Source organism: Canis lupus, chromosome 25, assembly GCF_048164855.1.
Source record: "Canis lupus baileyi chromosome 25, mCanLup2.hap1, whole genome shotgun sequence".
NCBI classification, from domain to species: Eukaryota; Metazoa; Chordata; class Mammalia; order Carnivora; family Canidae; genus Canis; species Canis lupus.
The window spans coordinates 39,385,623-39,406,049 of NC_132862.1; the positions used below are offsets into that span (position 1 = coordinate 39,385,623).

At 44.1% G+C, this 20,427-nt stretch overlaps 1 protein-coding gene across 4 annotated transcripts in view; it reads left to right on the forward strand.

Annotated features, from left to right (window-relative positions):
- ANO2 (anoctamin 2) overlaps window positions 1–20,427 on the forward strand; it is a 343,486-nt gene that overhangs the window by 40,205 nt on the left and 282,854 nt on the right. Inside the window, exon 1 of one of the 4 annotated variants that reach the window (XM_072799268.1) lies at window positions 18,449–18,472. The exons of the other annotated variants lie outside the window; for them this stretch is intronic. Within the exon in view, the coding sequence (XP_072655369.1) occupies window positions 18,461–18,472 (12 nt within the window). The 5' untranslated portion in view covers window positions 18,449–18,460. Of the gene's footprint in view, window positions 1–18,448; window positions 18,473–20,427 lie in introns of those variants that run through there. 4 annotated transcript variants of the gene reach the window in all.

The window sequence follows — 20,427 nt, forward strand, 5'->3', positions numbered from 1 at the left end:
GTAAAACTCAAGAGGGAGGCTCTTCTTGGGGTCTAGGTCTAACCCAACTCCCTCCAGAGCAACTGTCTGTTGGTGAAGGAACAGATCAGATGGCATGTATTTGATTGGCCCCGCTGGGTCTCATGTACGTGGGGATTTGTCCCCAGAGCCTTGTTTTGAAGCTCCCATGTCCTAGGCAATGGAGCCAGTGGGAGGATTGGGAAATACCTTCTTTGTGGGCCCAAGGAGGAAGAAGTCTGGTGATCTGCAGATTGGAGCTCTCTCTTCCCAGCTTTGTCTCAGACTTGGGACAGTCATGTGACTTTTCCCAGATCTTGCATTTCTGTGTTTGTGGCTGGTTTGGGTTCCTGTGTCATCTGTTCCCTGTGGCATTGGTAAACAGGCCAGCCTGCCATTACCTGCAGAATCACATTGTCCTTGGTGGGCTGCGTGAGATGTCTGTGGGTCATCTTGTCTGCATCCCTGTGTCTGCAGCAGGCTTCCTGGGTCTGTGTCCTTCAAACATCTCCCCAGAGACTTCTTCATCACTTCAGATAATATGTCCCTGTTCTTTGTAGTGACAGGGTTCTTCCTAGAGTCTGACTTGAATCTCCCTTGCTGCCATCTTAATACCATGGTCTACCTAATCCGGCCTCTAGAGAGGCAAGGAACAGCTGCTTGGCCCTGCCCCTGTTCCTTCCTTGTTCTTGTTGGGGTGTCACCTCCATGCATCCAGCTCGTGAATCCCCCAGCAATTTCTTTGTCACTAGATCACATTGCAAGCTCCTGTCCAAATGCTGTCTGGCCGCATCCTGTTCCAGGCATCTCCCTCCCACCTGAGTATTTGTGTTTCTGATTATTTATCCCCAGATGCAATGGCCACATTTTTCCAGGTTGAATCTGCTCTTTGTTACTTCCTGCCTGGGTTTGCTCACATCTCCAGGTCCCTTTTGCAGCCTCTGCTTGCTGGGCGGTGTGCAGACTGAATGGAGCGGTTGGGGAGAGCCTGTTCCCCTGCTGAGAAGGGCCCCACCCCTCTGAAGTCAAGTCCCTCCCCAGGAGGACATCTGAACTGATGAACACAGAAAGCCATCAACTGCTGCCAGCAGGGGGACGACCTACATGGAGACCTGTCCCAGCTGTTGGGCTTTCCCTGAGTCTCCTGAGCGGAGAACAAGGGGACGCCTTCCTGCCCTGTTGGCCTTAGCTCTATCTGAACAGCCATCACCAGTTCTAATTAAATACTCAGCAGATGAAGCCCCCCCAGTGCCAGATGAGGCAGTTGGGGCCATTTCCTGCTGGGGAGGTGGCTGGGCCAGGATGGCAGAGGCCATACAAGTTAAACGCAGGGGGAGAGTGAATGATTCCCCCTGCCTTTTTTTTTTTTTTAAAGGTAGAGTTGATTTCATTTTAGTTTTTCCTCTTTTATTTTATTGTAAGCCCCTATGACTCAGAACGTCAAGAGTTACAAGGGACCTTTGAGAGTCTTTAATGCGCATCTCATTTTACAGATGGAGGCCCATGGAAGTTTGCTAACTTTCTTCAATTCCCAGAAGCGTGATAAATTGTCCTCTGCCCTCTAGATGGGTACTTAGCATTAGGCGTGGAAAGAGTTAAAATCTGTCGTGAGGAGGAGGGGCTCAGAAATGGAAGTCTTTCCAAACAAGCCTTCCCTCCTGCTGTGGCTTTCCTCACTCTTCACCTTGAACTAGAGGGCGATGTTGGGTACCATGGTACCTTTCCAGCCTCCCAGGGCTCTGATTTGCCATGATTGGATCCAGGTCCAGGGGCATGCATGTGGGAGAGTCAGATGCTGCTCCCGGGAGAGTGTCACAACTCCAGTGGCAGGGGGAAGCCGTTAAAGACAGAACTCATGCATCTTGCTCCCTGCCCCAGTTCTCTTTCTCTCGACCCAGGCACAGCTTCTGAGTTTTGAACACGTTGCTATTTAGGAGATTTCCTAAGAAGATGCTGATGAATTTGGAGTGATTTTAAAATTCACCTGGGGAAATAAACAGCTGCATCTTGGAACACAAACACACGCATTTGTACTGCTGTGTCTGTACGCCCCACCCCCACCCTCCAGGCCATCTAGGAAAAGCCAACATATCCAAACCACATAGAAACACAGAAACCCACATGGATGGGCTGAACGAGTGCTGCAAAGGGCAAGGGAGGAGCTGTCCTGCAGATGGGCATATATCGTGCCAGGAGATGGTGTGGTCTTAAGAACATGCGTTTGGACTCCTAGAGACCACCGCGTCCCTGGTTTGTGGGAACTCCTTGCAAGACAGAGGTGTTTCTCTTTTCTGAAAACCTTCTACTCTCCTAGGGAAGGGGAAGGAGGAAGGAGGAAAGGAACAAGCATTTGTAGTCACCTGAGTATATGCCAGACTTGTATTCTCTTCAAGCTATTGTGAAATTATTCCAATTTTATAGAAGCTGAGGTTTTTAGAGATGAAACTCCATTTGAGAGCCATGCACTTTCCATGACACTGTGCTGCCAGCATATTCCCCTGGGTTCTGTGGACCTACCTGACTAAGGATCTTAGAATCCCTAGTCTTTAAGGGACCATTTGATTTTGTGGGATAGCTGCTAACCCACTATATGCATCTGTTTCCTCCTCTGAAGATGGAACTCATGCGATTTGGCTGTTTGGCTGGGTTGTTAGAATTCCTAATAACATGAAGTCTGTGGTCCTCTGAGCTGTGATCAGGAATGACTACTAAAGAGATATTTGCTGGCCTCTAAGCTGGAAGCACTGTACAGAGGGGTCGTTTTAACTCATCTACTGTGCATCTAGCATGCTTGGGTATTTGCTGGGCGGAACTCAGAGTCCCAGCTCAGGGCAGGGAGAGTCTCTCCCACCTTAATGAGATTTTGCAGCTTTTTGGCTATAGCTTGGTTTTACATGCCCATGCTCCCCTTTTTTTCCTGTCTTTAGGAACCTCTCTTTCAACTCTGTTACCCCTCAGTTATGATCTCCTCAGTCTGCCTCTTCACGCCAGGCTTAACCTTTCTGTTGAAGGGTAACATATATCAGAAAAATATGAGTGTACAAATGTAAGTGTGCAACCAAGTGGATACATGTGTGTAGCTGCCACCCAGATGAAAAAAATAGAACATTTCTAGTCCCCTCTGGCCCCCTTAGGCCAGAGGGTCATGTGCCCCTGTCCAAAGGTCATAATATCCTTCACGCTTCATGTGTGAATATTGTCTATTTTTGTATTTTATATAAATGGAATTATTCAATGCCTGGCCTTTTTTTTTTCCTTCTCAACATTAAGTGTGTGAGAGTCATTTATATTGTGTATAGTGGTGGTTTATTCATTACTTCAAGGATATTTATTTTGTTGTTTGGGTGTACTACCATTTACTTTTTCATTCTACCATCAGTGGATGTTAGGGTTGTTTTTTGCTTTAGGCTATGAATAGTGTTACTTTGACTGTTCTTTTGCAAGCCTTTTGGTGAGTGCACTTCTGATGGGTATACACTTTGGAGGGTCAAGTGCCAGGTCATATGGTATATATATGTTTGTTTAGCTTTAGTAGACATGACTGACCAGCTTCCAAAGTTTTTGTATCAATTTATACTTTCTCTTTTTTTGAAAGATTTTATTTATTTATTCATGAGAGACACACAGAGGAAGACAGACACAGGCAGAGGGAGAAGCAGACTCCCTGTGAGGATCCTGATGCGGGACTTGATCCCAGGACCCAGGGATCATGACCTGAGCTAAAGGCAGACACTCAACCACTGAGCCACCCAGGCACCCCAATTTATACCTTCCATTATCAGTGTCTGAGAGTTCCAGTCTCTCTACACACTTGACAACACTTGATCTTGTCAGTCATTTTAATTTTAGCCATTCTGGTTACATATGTAAGTGGTATCTCAGTGTGGTTTTAATCTTCATTCTCTGATGGCTAATGAGATGAAAACCTTTTCATATGTATTGTTTTTCCCCCAGCCATTTGGAGATCCTCTTTTGTGAAGTGCTTGTTCATGTCTTTTGCCCTTTTTATTTTATTTTATTTTATTTTATTTTGAAGAAGATTTTATTTATTTATTCATGAGATACACACACACACACACACACACACACACAGAGAGAGAGAGAGAGAGAGAGAGAGAGAGAGAAGCAGAGGGAGAAGCAGGCTCCATGCAAGGAGCCCGATGTGGGACCCCAGGATCATGCCCTGGGCCAAAGGCAGGTACTAAACCACTGAACCACCCAGGGATACCTCTTTTGACCTTTTTAAAAGTTGAGTTGTCTATCCTTTCCTCATTGATTTGAAGGAGTTTTTCCTATATTCTCGGTACAAGTCTTGTGCTAACTATCTGCTTCCCAAATATCTTTTTTTCTGCTCTGTGGTTTTCCTTTCATTCTTTGTATCTTTTGGTGGATAGAGGTTCTTAATTTTATTCTAGTTCAATTTATTAATCTTTTTCTTATGATTAGTACTTTTTATGCTCTGTTTAAGAGATCACCACCTCTGTAGTACAAGTCATGAATATATTCTTTGTTGATATCTCCCAGAACTTTATTGGTTAACACTTCACATTTAGAGTACAATCCACATAGAATTTACTTTTTTCTTGCATGTGTGGTATGGTGTGAGTTGTGATTAATATTTTCCCCCATGTGGAGGTCTGATTGACCCAACAGCATTTATTGAGAGAACCATCCTTTCCTGTGGCTCTGCAGTGTCATCAAACATGTGTAGGGGGCTGCTTCTGGATTCTCTATTTTATTCTATGGGTTCGTTTGACCATGTATGCACTAATATCTCATTATCTTTTATTTTTATTTTTTTAATATCTCATCTTGATCACGGCATTTTATATTAAATATTTCATAGACTTTCAAATTTTTTTTACTTAATATTTCCATTTTTTTTTATCTTAGACAAGCTCCTTTAGTCTGCCTTCCATTCCCCCCACTCTGCCCCAAATACCCTTGTATAAATGACCATTGCCATCTGGTTGGTGCTAAAACCTAACAGAGGTATTTTAGTTTTCAGCTTCCCTGTTCTTACAGCAGCATCCAGCACAGCTGACCATTCTTTCCTGTTTGAAACACTATCTAACCTGATGCCATGCTTTCCTAATTTCTCTCCTACTTCTCTGGCCACCTCCTCTAAGTCTTCCTGGCTGGGTTATTATTTTAAATGTTGGGTTGCTTTGAATCTCATTTCTAGGCACCCTCTTCTCATTTTACAGTTATTCTCAAGATGATTTATTTACAACATTTCTGCTGCCATCTTCATGGTAAAAGAGCTCCTAAATTTATATCTCCATGTAGAATTTTCTTCAGAGCTTGAAATCATGAATCATCTCAATCAGAATTTTTTCTCAGTGGTTCTCTTACTGAATTATTTTTTTTACCCAGAATTAAAAAAAAAGATTTATTCTTTGAGAGAGAGAGAGAGAGAGAGAAGAGGGGCAGAGGAAGAGGGAGAGAGAGGGTCTCAAGCAGACTCCCCACTGAGTTTAGAACCTGACATGGGGTTTTTTGGCATTTTTATTTCATGGCCATGAGATCATGACCTGAGCTGAAAGCAAGAGTTAGATGCTTAACCACCTTAGCCACCCTGGCACCCCAACCCAGAATTATTTTTACCTTCCTGTCCTTCTCTGTGTACCCAGATAACCTCCAGCTGGGGCTTCAGACAAGGGGTTTAATCTCTTTAAGACTCAGTTTCCCGGGGATCCCTGGGTGGCTCAGTGGTTTGGTGCCTGCCTTCGGCACAGGGCATCATCCTGGAGTCCCGGGATTGAGTCCCGTGTCGGGCTCCCTGTGTGGAGCCTGCTTCTCCTCTGTCTGTGTCTCAACCTCTCTCTCTCTATCTGTGTCCTGTGTCTCTCATGAATAAATAAATAAAATCTTAAAAAAAAAAAGATTCAGTTGCCCCAGATCATTAACTGGGGTGAAATATTTCTCTCCTTCACAAGGAAGATAAGAGAATTACCTGATTTATTTCTGTCAAATTTCTTTGTTCTCTTAAGAGACAAATAATATCTCTATAAAATGTTGTCAACCCTCTTAGATTTCTACGAAACACGCTTCCTCATTTTCATCTACATTTTGACCATCTAGAATGATAGAGCTTCAAAGGGAGGGAAAATGAAGACCCAGACATATCAAGTGGATTCCTCCCACCACAACTGGTGATCAAGAATGCTCTCAGTTTGTCCCATCAGAGTCGCCTCATAAAAAACACTGGTGATTCTCAGAAACTGGAGATCTGATGTCCAGCCTTGATTATTGGTTCAGGGAAGGAAAAGAGCTGCCTTTCACTCTGCTGGGGAATTGACAAACAAGCCTGTTTATTTGTTCATTGCTTAGGCCCTATGATTCCTCACTATAATCACTGTTTAGAACATTTTTAGGACAGAATCATCCCCTGTTTCAGTCAAAGCTGGAATTTCACTATCATAGTGATTACTAATCAGGATTTCAATTAGATTGAAAGTTCCTTGTGTGTGTGTGTGTGTGTGTGTGTGTGTGTGTTCCATTTGTTCTCAAATTGTAGCATGATCAGGATTACCTGAAGAGTGAGAATGTATTTCTTTGTATGGCTTTATTGGCCCTAGGGATTATGGTAGATATGCTTATTTTTTCACTGTCTATTCTGACTCATTGTTTTACCACTTCAAGGGGAGTAGAACCTTTACCATCTCATAAGTCCTTTTACCCTTCCTGCTTTGTTTTGTTGTTTTCTTATGTATTACAGTTATATACATTGAAAAATCTGTCAGAAATGCTATAATTTTTATTTTTAACTACTAAACATATTTTTAAAAAAGATTTATTTATGAGAGACAGACAGAGAGAGAGAGAGAGAGAACACAGAGGGGGAGGGAGAAGCAGATTCCTTGCTGAGCAGGGAGCCTGATGGGGGGGCTCCATCCTAGGACCCCAGGATCATGACCTGAACTTAAGTGTCAGTTGGCAGACACTTAACCAACTGAGTCTGCCAGGTGCCTCTAGACTTATTTTTAAAAAATAAGAAGAGAAGAATTGTATATTTCATTCACACAGCTATTTACCATTCTTGTGGCTCTTTCTTCATTCCTGATGTTCTAAGTTTCCTTTTGGTGTCATTTCTCTTCTGTCTGAAGAATTTCCTTTAGAAAAATTTCCTTTTAGAGCAAGTGTTTTGGCAATAAATTATCTTAGTTTTCCCTTCATCTGAGAAGATTTTATTTACAAATGATATTTTTACAGGTTATAGAATTCCGGGTTGATGATTCTTTTCTTTTTGCCTTTGCAAAATGTTATTCTACCATCTTCTGGGCCTTTGTGTTTCCTGATGAGAAATCTGTACTCATTCACATAATTGTTCCCTGTTTATCTCTGGTGGTTTTTTCCCTTTATTTTTAGTTTTGTCAACAGTTTGATTATGATCTGTCTGGGTATGGATTTCTTTGGGTTTATCGTGTTTGGGATTTACTGGGCTTCCTGAATCTGTATGTTTATATCTTTCACCAAATGTAGGAGAAAGTTTTCAGTTAAAAAAATTTTTTTTTTCCTGCACTGAACTCAGTCTTGTCTTTCTGGAGGTTTGGTGGCATTAATGTTAGATCTTTTTTGGCAATTTCCCATAGGTCTCTGAGGTTCCGTTTGTGTTTTCAATCATTTTTTTTCTCTGTTGTTCAGATTGGATGATTTCTATTGATTTTTTGAAGGACTTTCTTCATTTTGTCACCCGCATTCTGTTATTGAGCCTATCAGTGAGCTTTTGATTGCAGTTAGTGTATTTTTTCCTGAAATTTCTGTTGAGTTCATTTTTATGTCTTCTGCTTTTTTGCTGAAATTTTCTATCAATGTATTTCAAGAGTGTCCTGTCTTGAGGCATTTTTTATAATAGCTACTTTAAAGTGTTTGTCAGATATTTAGTATCTTTGTGAACTTGACATCTGTTGTCTTTTTCCATAAAGACATTTCCTGGTTTCTTATATGCTTAGTAATTTCTGATTGTATCCTGGACATTTTCATTATTACGAGACTCTGGGTCTTGTTTAAATCCTATTTGTGTTTTAGCAAGCAATTGATCTAATTGGCTTTGGCTACAAGTTCTGACCAGAACTCTGTGGGCCGTGGTTTCAATATCAGTTTCATTTTCAAAGCCTTGTGCTATTTGGATCTGTCCTGCAGATGCTACCAAGTGGCCAGTTTGGGAAACGGGCAGTGGTCTACCACACAATTTAGTCTTTAAAGTATGTAGCATGCTATTTAGATGTGTGCATATGGAGCCCAGGGGTAAGTGAAGGAATTCATGAACAGCCTTATGGGGTCACTTTGCTGTGCTCCTCTCTCTCCATGATCTTTCTGTGTCTTCTAGTTTGCCAGGATCCCTTTGTCACCTTTTCCCCCCAGAAACCTTGGAATCTGCTTTCCCTCCTTTGCCACATACTTCCTACAATTGCACCTGTATCTGGGACCAAGTGGTGGGAGGACACAGAGAGAGGCAGCAACAAGAGTTTGTTCCCCCCTTTTGGAGGCCTATCTCCTGTATTCAGAGGAGAACATTCCTTTCTCTCTCTCTCTCTTTTTTTTTTTTTTTTGAACATTCCTTTCTCTTAGACTTCTATGGGCCCATAGGATAGGGTGCAAAAGAATGAAGAAAGGGGATCCCTGGGTGGCGCAGCGGTTTAGCGCCTGCCTTTGGCTCAGGGCGCGATCCTGGAGACCCAGGATTGAGTCCCACATCAGGCTCCCAGTGCATGGAGCCTGCTTCTCCCTCTGCCTATGTCTCTGCCTCTCTCTCTCTCTCTCTCTCTCTCTCTGTGACTATCATAAATAAATAAAAAATTAAAAAATATTAAAAAAAAGAATGAAGAAAATAAAGAGAGTTTTCTTCCATTCTCTCTGAGTGTTAAGAGACTCCTTTTTTATTTCTCCAGTCAAAACTAGAGGGCTTCTCTTGGGGCTCTTTGTGATGCTGATGACCCCCACATCTGGCTTTTGGACCACTTTGAGTCTAAGCTGGGAGGATACTGATGGAGAAAGACACCAGTTTGGTACTCATTTAAACTCCCTTCTTCTTCCTCAGTCTGCCTACTACTGTTCACTTTGCAGAATTCTCAGGTAGCTGCTCCATACCTTCTCTTTGGGTTTTATTCAGAAGAAGAGAAGCAGAGAGTGTGCTTATGTCATCTTACCTGAAATTGAGACTTTTGGAAGACTTGTTGAGAACACAGCTTTTCATCCCTCACCCTGAGGGTTTCTGATTCAGTTAGTCTCAGGGCCTGAAAATTTGTATTCCTAATGAATTCCCAGATGCTGCTGATGCAGCTTGTTCCAGAACCACATTTTGAGAACCACTGATCTAGTCTATCCTCAAATAAACATGGGAAAACTTTTTGTCCAGAGTAGAATATAAGTCAAATTACTTCATTTTAGTAATTTTAAGTACCCAGTGGTTTATTATTTAATAAACAGAGAGAGAAAGGACAGTGGAAATCCCTTGGTTGAGCAGATGAGATTAAAGGAAATAAAATATGGAGTTTATTATCTATTAGATGGCCAAATAGGAATTATGGTTGATGCTTTATAAGTTTATAGAACTTCACAAGTTTATAGAACTTAAAACTTGTGGAAATGTTATAATGGAGAATTTCTATTATTGAGATGTCTGCTCTAGGTATAAATTTTTAAAGCAGAATATCATGGAATATCTAGTAACTCTTGAATTTCTTTGTTTGTGGGCTATCCCTTTGACCATAGGAAAGACAGTAAGAGGAACTAAGTTTTCATCTCATTTCCAAATAACAAGGAAAAGCTGTTTGGCAAAGGAAGAACCCCACTTGGCCATGCCATCTTGCCAATGATGAAAGTACAGAATGTAGGGTGTGATCAGATATAGCTACCAGGCTTTTCATGTACATATATCTTAAATCAAAGAAAAGGTAGATATTGCTTGAATATATATCACAAGAATCAGAATTTTAGAAAAAAGAAGTCCAGTTTTGCTCCCTGGTCTTTAACACAGGGCTTGAGAAGTGGTTGCTGGGTTGAGGTCTTTCTATCTTCCACACTAATGTGTGTCTTGGGGAAAATCCTAGAAGTTAGAGCCACTCAAAAATCATTAACTTCAGATTAGGTATTTATAAATACAGAGCATTCCATCAATCTGTTCTGACATGCACACCTCTGCCTTGGGCTCTGGGTGGAAGGCTCTCCCCTGAGAGATTCCCAGGCAGGTCTAAGGCAGGGCTTGTTCTGTTGCCCGATGCTATTCCAGTGTGACCAGCTGGAAGCACATTCTCCTCTGGCCTGTGCACCAGCATTGAGGCTGCGAGTATCTAGAGCAGCTGTCATGATAGGGAAATGAGCTCTGCAACCACAAGAGGCCTTGCCACTCTCTCCAGACCTCTGGGGGAGATTTTCCATGCTGCTAAGGACTCAGTACTGTTGAGAATTACCACCTCTGGGCAGATTTGTTTTTCCCAAGTTGCAGGTCTAGGCAGAAAATTAAAAAAACAAAACACCAAAAAAAAAAAAAAAAAAAGAATGGAATTTTAAGCCCCCAGGGCCACCGACCAGAGAAGGCACAGACTTAATGAGTCCTATTTTCCGTCTGTGCACCTGCTTTTGCTTGTCCACAGACACACGGCCTCTGAGCCTCTGTCCTCTGTCGTCTCAACTCTTAGTCCCAGGGCATTATTTACACAATTGCCCCCGGAGTCCTCCAGGCCACCAGGAGGCAGAGAAGGGCCATGGAGGGCTGCTTGGCTAAGTGAAACTCTGCAAACCATGAAGAGTCACTGTCCCCCTTTAAGAAGGCTTTACTTCTCATTAGGCCCTGATCTAAAAAGGCTTCATTTTCCCTTTGCTTGGGAACCCCACTTTGTCATTCCTGAGTTATCTGTCTGGTGGCCAGCACATCCCAACTCCGGCACCGTCAGTGTGGCATGACAAGGGAAGGACTGTGGAGAAGAGGACGCATGGTCCTGGTTCCCAAGAAAGCCACAGGTGGGGGAAGGAGAAAAAGACACAAGACATTTAGAGTCTAAGAGTCCCATCCTTGTGTAGTGATCTTGACTTCTGTCATGACTCCTGGGGGCTCAATCCGTACGCTGGCCTGCAGTTTAGCACATTTCTTCTTGGAGTATGATTGCTCCTGTCCTGCTCTTCCCAGAAGCATGTGCACTTCTTGAGGTCAGGGGTCATGTGGCATTAATTTCTGCATTTCTGGGCATGAGCAGTATAGAAGAGTGGTTAAGGACTCCTGCTTAGGGGCCAGGCAAGTCTAGATCTAAATCCCTGTGTAAGTGTCGAAGCTTTATCTCCTTCATTAGGAGTTTGCATTTACATTTTTTTAAAAAAGGAGGGGGTCATCTGGGTAGCTCAGTTGGTTAAGCATCTGATGCTTGGTTTTGGCTCAGGTCATGAGATTGAGCTTCATGTGGGGCTTGTGCTCAGCACGGAGTCTGCTTCAGACTGTTTCTCCTCCTTCTCTGCCCCTCTCCTCCGTCTAAGATAAATCTTAAAAAAAAAAAGAAAAAAAAAAGAAAAAAAAAGAAAAAGAAAAAGAGCCTTATCTGTAGTATGCACCTCCCAGGGTTTATGTGAGGTATACAGAAGATAATGCTTGTGAAGAGCTTAGAGCTGTCCTGGGCGAATTGCAATGTTCAAAAGACCTTAGGTCCCCTGCTCCTCCTCCTTCATTCTGTTCCACCTCCTTCCTTGTTTCCAGAGCTTCACATAGTGTTTGGCATAGAGAAGGTGTGCATAATCATTGGTTGAATGACTAAGAAAATGCCTAAAGAGAGCAAACGAATTATGACTCAGCAGTATGGCTTGTTGGGCCTCCTGGGGACGGTTGCCTGCATGTCCCTGGACACTGGTGGGAATGGGCTGCTGCAGGGCTGTGGGGAGGCGTTGGGGAAGTAGTGGGTTCTCTGGTTGGTCTCAGCCCTCTGTGCATGCTCTGCTTGGAATCATACATTTTTACTGAGGGTGCTGCTGTATCAGGTTAGGGTTACTTACCTAAATAATTGAATATTGGAAGATTTAACTTTCACTGTCCTGGATTTCTGTGAATCCATCATTACATTTTATTGGGGTTTGAGGCTAGTGAACATAGCTCCTTACCATCTGTGGATTTTGTGAATATTAGGAACCTGGGATCACGACCTGAGCCAAAGGCAGTTGCTTAACCAGCTGAGCTACCCAGGCTCCCCCTTTAATTGCTGTTAGAGTCAGCAGGAGACATCACATAATTTTTTGTAACTGTGGTGAAATGTACATAGGACTATCCATACAGTTTTCCATAACATAAAATGTACCATGCTAGCCATTTTTAAGTGTACAGTTTTGTGGCATAAAATGCATTCACATTGTTGTATAGCCATCACCACCATCCATCTTCTGAACTTTCTCATTTTCCCAAACAGAAGCTCTGTTTTATTAAACACTACCTGCCCATCTCCCCACCCCCACCCCCAGACAACCACCATTCCACTTTCTGACTCAACGAACTTTACTACTCCAGGGACTTCATATATGTGGAATCATATAGAATTTGTCCTTTTGTGTTCTTTTATTTCACTTAGCATAATGTAATTATGGTTAATCTATGTTGTAGCAGGTGTCAGAATTCCCTTCCTTTTCATTTTTTTAAATAAAGATTTTATTTTTAAGCAATGTCCACACCCAATATGAGCTTAGACTCATGACCCTGAGATCAAGCATGCTTCAGCTGCTGAGCGAGCCAGGTGCCCCAGATTCCTTTCCTTTTTAAGGCTGACTAGTAGTCCATTGTATGTAGAGACTACATTTTTGTTTACTTATTCATCTGTCAACAGACATTTGGGTTGCTTCCATACTAATACTGCTAAGAACATGGGTGTACAGATATTTGAGCACCTACTTTTCCTTTTTGCTTTTCAACTTGCATGGAAGGATCAGGGTGGCTTAGGTTTGTAGGCTGGGAAGGGCCTCTCCTCCTAAAATGCAGGTCCTGAGTCCCAGGTAGGCATCTACCAGATGATAGGGTCTGTAGTTTCTACTGGCAGTTCCTGTTCATGGAGGGGGCAATGGCATATGTCTCCAGAAAGACACAGGAAAGTTTGCTCTGGCTTTGGATGGAGTCAGCCTTGACAGACTGCTGCCCATTTCTTATGTGTTGATTCTCAGTTGGGGTCTGTAAGTCAGATGGAGGCAGGACTGTACTGGCTCAGGGTCTTAATTAGCCACTGCACAACCCTTACAGTCATCCCCAGTGTTGCTCATTAAGGACTGCATGGTTGAAAGGGATGTTCCAAAGAACATAGACCATGCTGATAGTGTGCTCAGTGGTTAAGGGCTTGAACTCTGGATTTAGACTGCTTGGGTTCAAGCCTCAGCTCTGCCACTTACCGACCCCCTGAGCACATTATCAAACCTTTCATGGGATCACTTTTTTTCACCTGTGAAGTGGGGAAAAAATTGAGTCTACTTTCTGCATTTATTGAGAGAATCAAATGAGATAATGCATTTAAAATCTTTAGCACAGGGGCACCTGAGTGGCTCAGTCAGTTGAGCATCTGCCTTTGGCTCAGGTTGTGATCTCAGGGTCTTGGGCTCCCTGCTTGGTGGGGAGCCTGCTTTTTCCTTTCCCTCTGCAACTCTCCCTGCTTGTTCTCTCTCTCTCTCTCTCTCTCTCTCTCTCTCTCTTTCTCTGTCAAATAAATAAAATATTTTAAGAAATAAATAAAATCTTTAGCACAGTGCCTGACATATGGTAAGTTGCCCTATAAATACTAGGTATTATTATATTTGCTTACGGCCATTTCCCTTTACTCAGCCCTGGTCATTAGTCAGTAAGCATGAACCTCAGACATAGCATGGTTTCTTTAGTGCATTTTCCCTTCAGTTGTTCTCTCTCTGCAAAAGCCTGACATCAGCTCACCCAACCTGAAGGCTTGGTGAAAGCTCTGACACCTTGTAAAGCCTCGCTCTTCCCTAATAATGTTCTGTGTGAGTCAGAGGCCGCCCAGAGTGTTTACACTTCCGGACCCCAGCACTGGGGAAGGGGTGGTGGCTGCCACTGGCTTTGTAAGCTTCCAGGCAGCTGGGGCCAACTGGAGAGGTCAACCCCACCAGAGGAAATTTCGTCCGGCTTCCATGGAATAGGAATATTAATCTGACATGGGGCCAGAGCAGACTGGACCAGAGGGAGATGAAATAGTAGAGCAAGAATGTAGTGCTTTCTGGTAGAATCAAGGCAATGGCTGGCTGCAGCAAATCGGAACCAGATTTTTGAACATGGTTCTGATGGTGGTGGATGGGAAGGTATTGTTTCTTCTTTGGGTCCTTTCTGCTCTTCATCCATGGCCCTGCCTTGGGGTTGTTTGTCCTTCACTGTGCTGGGGGGAGAGGGTGGGTTTGCGGGGCTGCCTGCTGGCTTCCTTTCACTTTTGTTTGGTCCATGTTCTGTCCAGATGTTCTAGAGCAATCTGCAGGCCCAGTGTGTTGTCCTAGATCATGGATTGGAGAGAAGGGCTATGAGTGATTGCTGTTTCCCTCCAATGGAGACTATTCGGCGAGGTGGAAGCACCCTCCCAAAGCAGGCTGGACACCCTCACCTGGCTCTCAGGAAGTTTCCTGGCTTGTGTGTTGATATTGCCTGTTCACCACCTCTGGAATGGTGCAGAAAGTGTGGGCTGCCCTGGGTGAGGATAGAGATGGCCTCCGGGTCTCAGTGACCCCACCTTGCCATCAAGCTGTGATTGCTTTTCATCAGGAGGTATTTGCAATTAGAGCAGCAGGAAGGAGGGGTAGGGTGGGGTGGGTTGGGCAGGACAGGTTCTCAGGTATGCATCTGGCTGGCATTCATATTGTCTGCACACGAGGCTGCTCAGGGAGACAAGGTGAAGATGACACTTGTGAAACTGGAGCTTCTCTCATGTTCAGAACAGATGCCAGTGATTTCATCCTCTGCTCTCATGAATTTTACAATGTCCTTGTGGTGGCAGCTACAGAATCACTGTCCATCTTGGCTGTGAGCAAGTGTTGCTGGGCACCCTGACTGGTGAGAGGCCTGGATTCAGAATGCCCTTCCCTAGGGGCTCTTGGATGGCTCAGTTGGTTGAGCGTCTCTTGATTCGACTCAGGGCGTGATCTCAGGCGTGAGATCGAGCCCTGCATCGAGCTCTATGCTCAGTTGGGATTCTTCTTCTTGCCCCTCACCCCACTCACACACTTCCTCACTCACTCTCTAAATAAAATAAAATAAACACATAAATAAACACACATACACACACACATACACCCTCCCCCCCCAAGCCAGAACACCCTTCACCCTTCCCTTTATTGACTGTCGGTTAGGCCATAGATTGTCAAGTTCAGTGTTTAGGGTCTGGATATAGATGACTAGGGTTTATTTTTTATTTTTATTTTTTTATTTTTTTATTTTTTATGACTAGGGTTTATTAGCTCCATTTTTTACCAGCTGTGTGACCTTGGGCCGCATTTTAAACTGTTCTGTGCCTCTTTTTCTTTCTCTGACAAATGGTGGTCGTAATATAACCTCACCAGGGCTGTGAGAAGTATAAGTCAGCGCAGGGTTTAGAGAAGTGTCTGCCACTCATGGGTTGACATTCAGAGAGAGGAATCTTGTGATTTTTTTCCTGGGCCGATGTGGTGCACTCACGTTTATAAGATTTACAGCCTCAACCAAATTTCCCCATGTAGGCACAGGGTTACAGAGCTCAAACATTTTGCCTAGGTAAAAGGCCGTGGTCAATCAATGTTTGCCATTATAATTATTTATTATAAATACTTGGCATCATTTAAAGTGCAATAATAAAAAAAAGATATCAGAGCTAGAAATGACCTGTGATATTAGTCACTGTATCCAGCCTCCTGCTTCTATGGGGCAAGGTGATGTGTCTTGCCAAGGCCCTGATTCGGGCAGTAGGAAAGCAGGAGCTTGAAGTGAGGACCTGAGCTCCCAGCCCAGGGCTCGCACTGCTTCTCCGCAGGGCTGTCTTCTCCAAATTCAAAGAGAGTCCTGCAGAACAGCCAGAGATCCAACAGCTAAGCAGACATCTGCACATACAAGGCTACTCAAGTCTTTGTGCTATTTCCAGTTGACAGTGTTGATGACTGAGCAAGAGAAATTACTCAGGATGCACGTGAAACGAACTGCTAAGTGACGTTTCCGTGAGTGTGCAGAGTGGCTGTAAGTTTATGAGTAAGCTCTGGGGCAGAGGGCTTCCCCAGGTCTGGCTCATCCATACAGTAGGTGGACCTACCCCTGGGGTGTGTGCGTCTTCTTCCTGGGGTGGACTGCGCTGGAGTCAGAGTGGGCTGTGTATGAGCCTCAGATATTTAGCTGATCTCCATTTTCAGCACCCAGCTGCTGACAGGAAGCCAGGGAAGGGGGAAGCCAGCCGCTCTGAGATTGGAGGTCGACGCACAGGCGGTGGCCTCCGTGGTTTTCAGCAGGGTGTGTGCTAGGGACCTGACACTCCTTGGTAATAAGGGGATCCTGTGGACCTCTAGCAGGGAAGCCACAAGGAGATGCCTCTGCCCATGTGCACCCTCCCTGTGCTCTCCTGCCTCCCCTTCCAGCTCTTAACCTCACCATCTTCTAGAGAATTTTCCTTTTGCCTATTGTCTCTCTGGTGGACAGCCCTGAGTGGCTCTGAAGATCGCAGTACTATAGCCCCTGACCCCAGTGGAAGCAAAGTCATGGCCTTTTCCTTGGGACCTGCGTTTGCTGCTGGACTTTGCGTCAGGAAAACAAAGACGGCTCTGTTTGGGGATGTGGGCGACCAGGCGCTCTCCTTTCTCCTTCCTGTTCTCTAATTGTTCTCTTAGACCACCCAGCTAATGCCTCTCTTAGCTTTGATGTTGGTTTCCTCTGAAGCTTGGAAAAGAAGACCTGTCACATGGCTAGGCTAGCTCTGGCCACCAGTCCCTCTGATGTCTGACCAAGCTGTGAATGTCCTCTGTCCTCTGTCCAGCCAGTGGGCCAGGTCCCGAAGCTGGCATGGTCCCTGCTCCATGCCTGTGGGGAGGAGTGCAGATCCTGGCCTTGCCGTTTGAAGGTATGATTAAGGGCCATGGCTCTTCAAATGCCCTTCCATAAGAAGTGGAGAAGATCTAGCACAGTAGGTTTCTCAAGTCAAGTGGTCCCAGGAAATAACTCCAAATTTGAGTTTCCCATTTGTAAAATGCAGACCACAGCCTCGTGGGGTCCATCCACCTCCTTCTAGTGAACCTGGATCCCTGATGGAAGCTTGAGTTGGGGAGAGGCATTATTTCTTTCAGACCAAAGGAGAAGTGATAGATTATACTGACTGAGGAGATGCAGGTCAGGGTCTACTGGGATTGCTGTCATAAAGTCTCTGTCTCAGCCTAGAGATGTTTTTGCCTATTCCTTTCCTTCCCACTCTTAAAGACCCCTGAAGAAAAGGCAGCACGTTTGTACTTAGTGCCATCCAGCCTTCCTCTTTCACTAGTGGTTTACATTTTGAAATCTCTTTCTGGGCCTCCCCAGCCACCCACCTCTAACTATAGCCAGAAAGAGTTAATTCGATTCTTGGCCACTGCCAGGAAGTCTCAATTTGCCAGCAGAGTCAGCCCAGGATGAGCATTATTGAAATTGCTAATTTATTTCTATAGCTTCGGTCTCCAGCCTGGAATGGAACAATGAGACCCAAAGTGTTCCAGACACATTGTTTGTTTAATAAAGGAACATTCTTCCAGCTGAACTGTATGGCTGTTGGATTTTCTGGTTTGATTGGTTACCCTCGTAAGCAGTTTGGATTTCTCTTGTTAGAGTTCATGGGGGTAGGGGACTGAGGGGTCCATGAGCCCCTCTAATTATTATATCATTATTCCCCTGGCCCTGGCCTCTTACCTTGTCAAAAGGTTTGACTTCTGTAACATTGTCCTGCACCCGGAGAATTGGTTAAAGCTGTAAATCTCACAAAAATGAGTGTGCTGTATGGCCCCAGGAGAAATTACAGGATTGCCCTTTCTGAATTTCAACCCCTTTGGCTTTGAGAAGGCTGTTGATTTTATTATTGATCATTGAGTTTGATCTGATGCATTTCACAGAGACTTGGCTCTGTGGTTATGCTGTTGGCTCCAGGGGCAGCAGCTAGGCTGATGACGAGTTTTTCCGTTCCCCCCGCCAGATGCAAGAGGTGGTAGGGTAAGACGCAAAACTACTCCTCCCTTCCTTCTGGCAAGTCTGATTTGGATGCATGCATATGTGGGTTTCTTTATGTTACTGATGGCGTGCGTTAAATATTACTCTTGACATACTGCCAGACGCAGGGGGATAGATGGAATGACCTTTGGAAGACCCTTCTTGGTAAAATAGCTATGAATTTTTTTCTTGTTATTCTATGGGCTGGACATTTCTTTTTATTTCTGTAGATGTAGGTAGATGGACTATATGACAGCCTGGAATGGATGCCCTGAGGTCACCTTTGTCTCTCTGGTCTGGAAAAAACCATCACAAATACAACCCATGATGCAGACAGTGAGTTTAGTTGGGGAGGTTGGGCAGTGGTCAGTATGAAGTGCTTCCTTCTATCCATCCATCCACCCACCATTTACCAAATGTCTGCTGAATTTTGGGAACTATGGTAATGTGCTCTATATTATTTAACTTTGTTTAATATTTCTATTCAGTGAAATCAGAGATAGTTTCAACTGTTTTTACTTGATCTTTTTTTGCATTTGACACAGTTGACCACTTCTGACTTGGTGTTTTTCTCTTCCGAAGGTTTCCAGGGTCGTAACCTGATTTGTCCCTACATTTGCTGTGCTTCTCTGGGCATCCTTATTCCTTCTCATGTGCTCCCTCCCCCTTATATTCCGTCTGTGCAGCAGTGTTCTCAGGTTCTATCTTCAGCTCCTTTCCTCCTTTTCCCTTTACCCTTCTCTCTTTTTTTATAATAAATTTATCTTTTATTGGTGTTTAATTTACCAACATACAGAATAACACCCAGTGCTCATCCCTTTACCCTTCTCTTCAAACTCTCTGGACAGTTTTGCTGATGGCACCATGGCCGGGTTACTATTACATGCATATGATGACTCTCAGATGCTTTTTTTAAAAAAAAATATTTATTTATTTATTTATTCATGAAAAACACACAGAGAGAAGCAGAGATATAGGGGGAGAAGCAGGCTCCTCACAGGGAGCCCAATGCAGGACTCCATCCCAGGACCCCGGAATCACGCCCTGAGCTGAAGGTGGATGCTCATTCGCTGAGCCACCCAGGCGTCCCAACTCTCAGATGTTCGTATATGACCTCTGCCATGTGCTTCAGGCTCCTCTGCCTGTCTCTTGGCCACACATACCTGGATGTCCAGGAAGATCTCAAACTCAGCATGTTCATAGTTGAACTCAGCATCTTCTCTGTCAATCTCATATCTTCTTGATTCTGTATCTTGAGGGTTGTCTTAACCATTCTCCTTCTCAACCATGCCAGAATCTGGGAGCCATCAATGTCTCCCTTCCGATTTCATTGATGTGGAGACCAAGTCATGTCCGTCTTTTTTCCTCTGTTTCCACCTGTCCTTCTCCAAAGCCACCACCCCAATTCCAGCACTCAGTATCCCCCCTTCCATTATTACAGTATCTCTTAACTGGCCCCTAGATTGTGCCCTCCTAACCATCTTCATACTGTATTCGGATGGCCTCTCTCCATGCAAATCAGATCAAGTCAGTCCCTTATTTAAAATCTTGCAGTGGCTTCCAAGCACCTGAGATCATATTCACACTCCTTATGCGTGCTGTAGCAGGTTGCTGTGATTAGCCTCTTGCCCAGGAAGGTCTCTTCAACTTACTTGACCCCAGACACACACCTGAGGCTCCAGTCACCCCAAACCACTTGCTGTGTGGCTTCTTGCCTCCACAGTTTGTCCATGCTCTTCCATCCTCCTGGTGTGACCTTTCGTCCCCTGAGAAATGGGTCTCAGGTCATGCCTGTTCTCTTCTGTGAGGCCAACCTTGACCCCCTACGTTTCTTCCCTCCCTCTTCTATTCCAGCTTGCATAATGATTTATTTTCATGTCTGTTTCCCCACCAGACACAGAGCTCCACAAGTGTAGGGATGGCCTTAGTCCTGTAACCCTGGTGATTCATACAAGTCTTGTACCCTGAGAGAGCTCATTAGATATTTATGCCCCTAAGATTATTTTTCTTCTTCTGATCTATATCTGAGCAACAGATATCTCATCACTTGTCTGGTTAGACTTTTTCTGTCTTACCATGTCGAAAATCCACCAGAAGCCATGAGAACTTCTGAAGTTAGTTTTGTTTCTCATGTTGGGTACAGTCAGCTTTTATTATCCACTTTCTTCCCTCCAATCAGATGTTAAGCCTGACCTGAGTAGAACAGGATTAGCAATCTGCTTCAAGATGAAATCTTAGAAGGTACACCTTTGCTCCCTGCTCCACTTCCCATAGAAAACTGAAATCTTAAT